Source organism: Nicotiana attenuata, unplaced genomic scaffold (genome assembly GCF_001879085.1).
Source record: "Nicotiana attenuata strain UT unplaced genomic scaffold, NIATTr2, whole genome shotgun sequence".
Lineage (NCBI taxonomy): Eukaryota > Viridiplantae > Streptophyta > Magnoliopsida > Solanales > Solanaceae > Nicotiana > Nicotiana attenuata.
This window is the reverse complement of record NW_017673164.1, coordinates 89319-91607: the sequence shown is the minus strand read 5'-3', so window position 1 is coordinate 91607 and position 2289 is coordinate 89319. Positions and strand designations below refer to the sequence as shown.

The following is a 2289-nucleotide window of genomic DNA, read 5'->3' as shown; positions in this document are numbered from 1 at the left end:
TTTGGGTGGAAGTGACAAGTTTGAATCTTTGCTACACTAAGCTAATTTCTTGATAACTAAAACTTCTGTATATGTCAAACAAGAAAGAAATAAATTAAAAGTCTATTTCTTGATAAGTTTCACCGCGGAAACTTATCAAGATATAGTTACCTCGGGATTGTTATTCCACTTTCTTATAAGGATAAAAATAATATTACAATTCCGAATTTTAGTTATACTGCGATTTTATCCCAACTAAACGTAAGATGAATTCATCTCAAATTTAATTCCAGAATTAATCATCATTTATTCCTCGTATCATACAAGCCCAGTATTCAGGCCTCAAGGTACAGTTGCTATAAACTTAATACGAGAATAAACGCAGCTTGATTGATTGACTTAACTTAATTAACTTTTACCTTGTTAGTGGTGTTCGATTGTCGGACACCGTGTAATTCTCTTTACTATTTCCCATTCTCACCCTCTATGTATAATAAAAATAAAAATAAAAAGACAAACAAAGTGTTATCAAACGGATCTATATTTCATTGTGTATTCATTTTTCTATCATTTATAATTATGTAACTTATTATGTATTGTCCTGATAAGAGCTATTTTACTCCGTCCCAACTCCCAAGTTATGTACAGCTCGAATTTTTAAAGTTAAACTTTTTAATTTTGATAGAGAATTTGGATATAAAAATTTTAAATTTTTCTGAAATAAAATTTACATGTTAGAAATTAAAACTGCATAAAAAAGTATCATAAGTCACAATAGCTAATAATTTAAAATATTTAAAAAGTACATAAAAATTGCGATTAAAAAAAATACATTTAACTTCTCTGGAAATGCATCACATAAATTGAGACAGACAATTGAATGTAATTGTAGAGGGATAATCGGATCTTATAAAGTTTCATGTATAAAATGAGACAGGTTCCATATTATCCCCATTAAACAATCCATTTATCGCGCTATACTTTCTTAGCAAGAGATTATTTCAAAGCTATAAATGAGAGACCAAGTCAATTCAATACGTGTGTCCATTAGAAAAAACAAAAATGATAATGACCAAATATAGCTTCTCCCTTTCATTTTCACAAAGTTTCAATGAAAATGACATAGAAACGTAACTGTATTTAGATTTTCATTAGAGTCCACAAGCCACCGCTTTTTCCTGAATTATTACTCGTTTTTAGCTGTTCATGCATGGAATCGTATTCCCATTACCAACAGACATACTCATATCTTGTACTTCTGTATTTTCCCATAATCCTACTCATATCGTGTGCATAGGTATTTTTCCTTCTTTTTTTCTGGTTTTTTATTTGGTATCCGATATCTATATTAGGAGTCGATTAAATTCAAATTCATGCTGAAAAATCCACATGACGGGGTAAAATAATACCTAACAAAAACGACTCCATAACTAAGGTTCGAACCTGAAACTTCTGACTAAGGATGAAGGAATGAGTACTTGTCACGTGAACCTATTTGACTTATACTCCTTCTGTTTCAATTTATGTGAACCTATTTACTTTTTACTCCGTGCCAAAAAGAATGACCTTTTCATATTTGGAAATAATTTACTTTTTATGCAATGATTTATAACCACACAAAATATATGTGCATCATTTTACACCACAAATTCAAAAGTATTGTTTTTCTTCTTAAACACTGTGCCCAGTCAAATAAGTTTACATAAATTGAAAAGAGGGGAGTATGTTTTAAAAAGAAAAAGAGAATTAAAGACTTTTAAAATGAAACATATCATAAATTTGTGTGGCTAGAAAATATATCATACAAGGAAAAAATGAAAATTTCTAAATTGATTTCAAATACAATAAGGTGGCATTCATTAAATTAAATAGGAAATAGTATCACAAATATAAGGAATAGTTTATATAATTATTGGAAAAATGATATTTTCAACCTCCATATTCTCTCTCCCCCTCCTATATATTTCCTCTCCACAGTATCTTTTCTCCATTCACTTTCGAGTTCTTCTACTTTCCTACATTCAACAAAATCATTTCTCTTTTTTCCTCTGCAAAATCAAGAAAACCAACTTTCATAAATGGCTTCTTCCACAAGCTTCAAAATTTTCTTACTTTTAGCTCTTTTCACCACTTCATGCATAGCTCAATCCCCTGTTCCAGCACCTAAAATCTCGCCCACCGCTTCACCAACTCCGACACCGGCGCCGGCAATGTCGCCGCCGACTCCAACTCCGACCACCTCACCAACTCCAACCCTAGGACCTTCACCATCATCTCTCCCTGTTTCTCCATCTTCACCAACCCCCGCCC

General features: G+C 31.8%; 1 protein-coding gene across 1 annotated transcript in view; it reads left to right on the top strand.

Moving 5' to 3' along the window:
- Window positions 1-1924: 1924 nt before the first annotated feature.
- The window catches only part of LOC109215605 (classical arabinogalactan protein 4-like), a 1709-nt gene continuing 1344 nt past the window's right edge, over window positions 1925-2289 (top strand). The window contains exon 1 of the mRNA XM_019379706.1: window positions 1925-2277. Coding sequence (XP_019235251.1) covers window positions 2058-2277 — 220 coding nt within the window. The 5' untranslated portion in view covers window positions 1925-2057. The remainder of the gene's footprint in view (window positions 2278-2289) is intronic.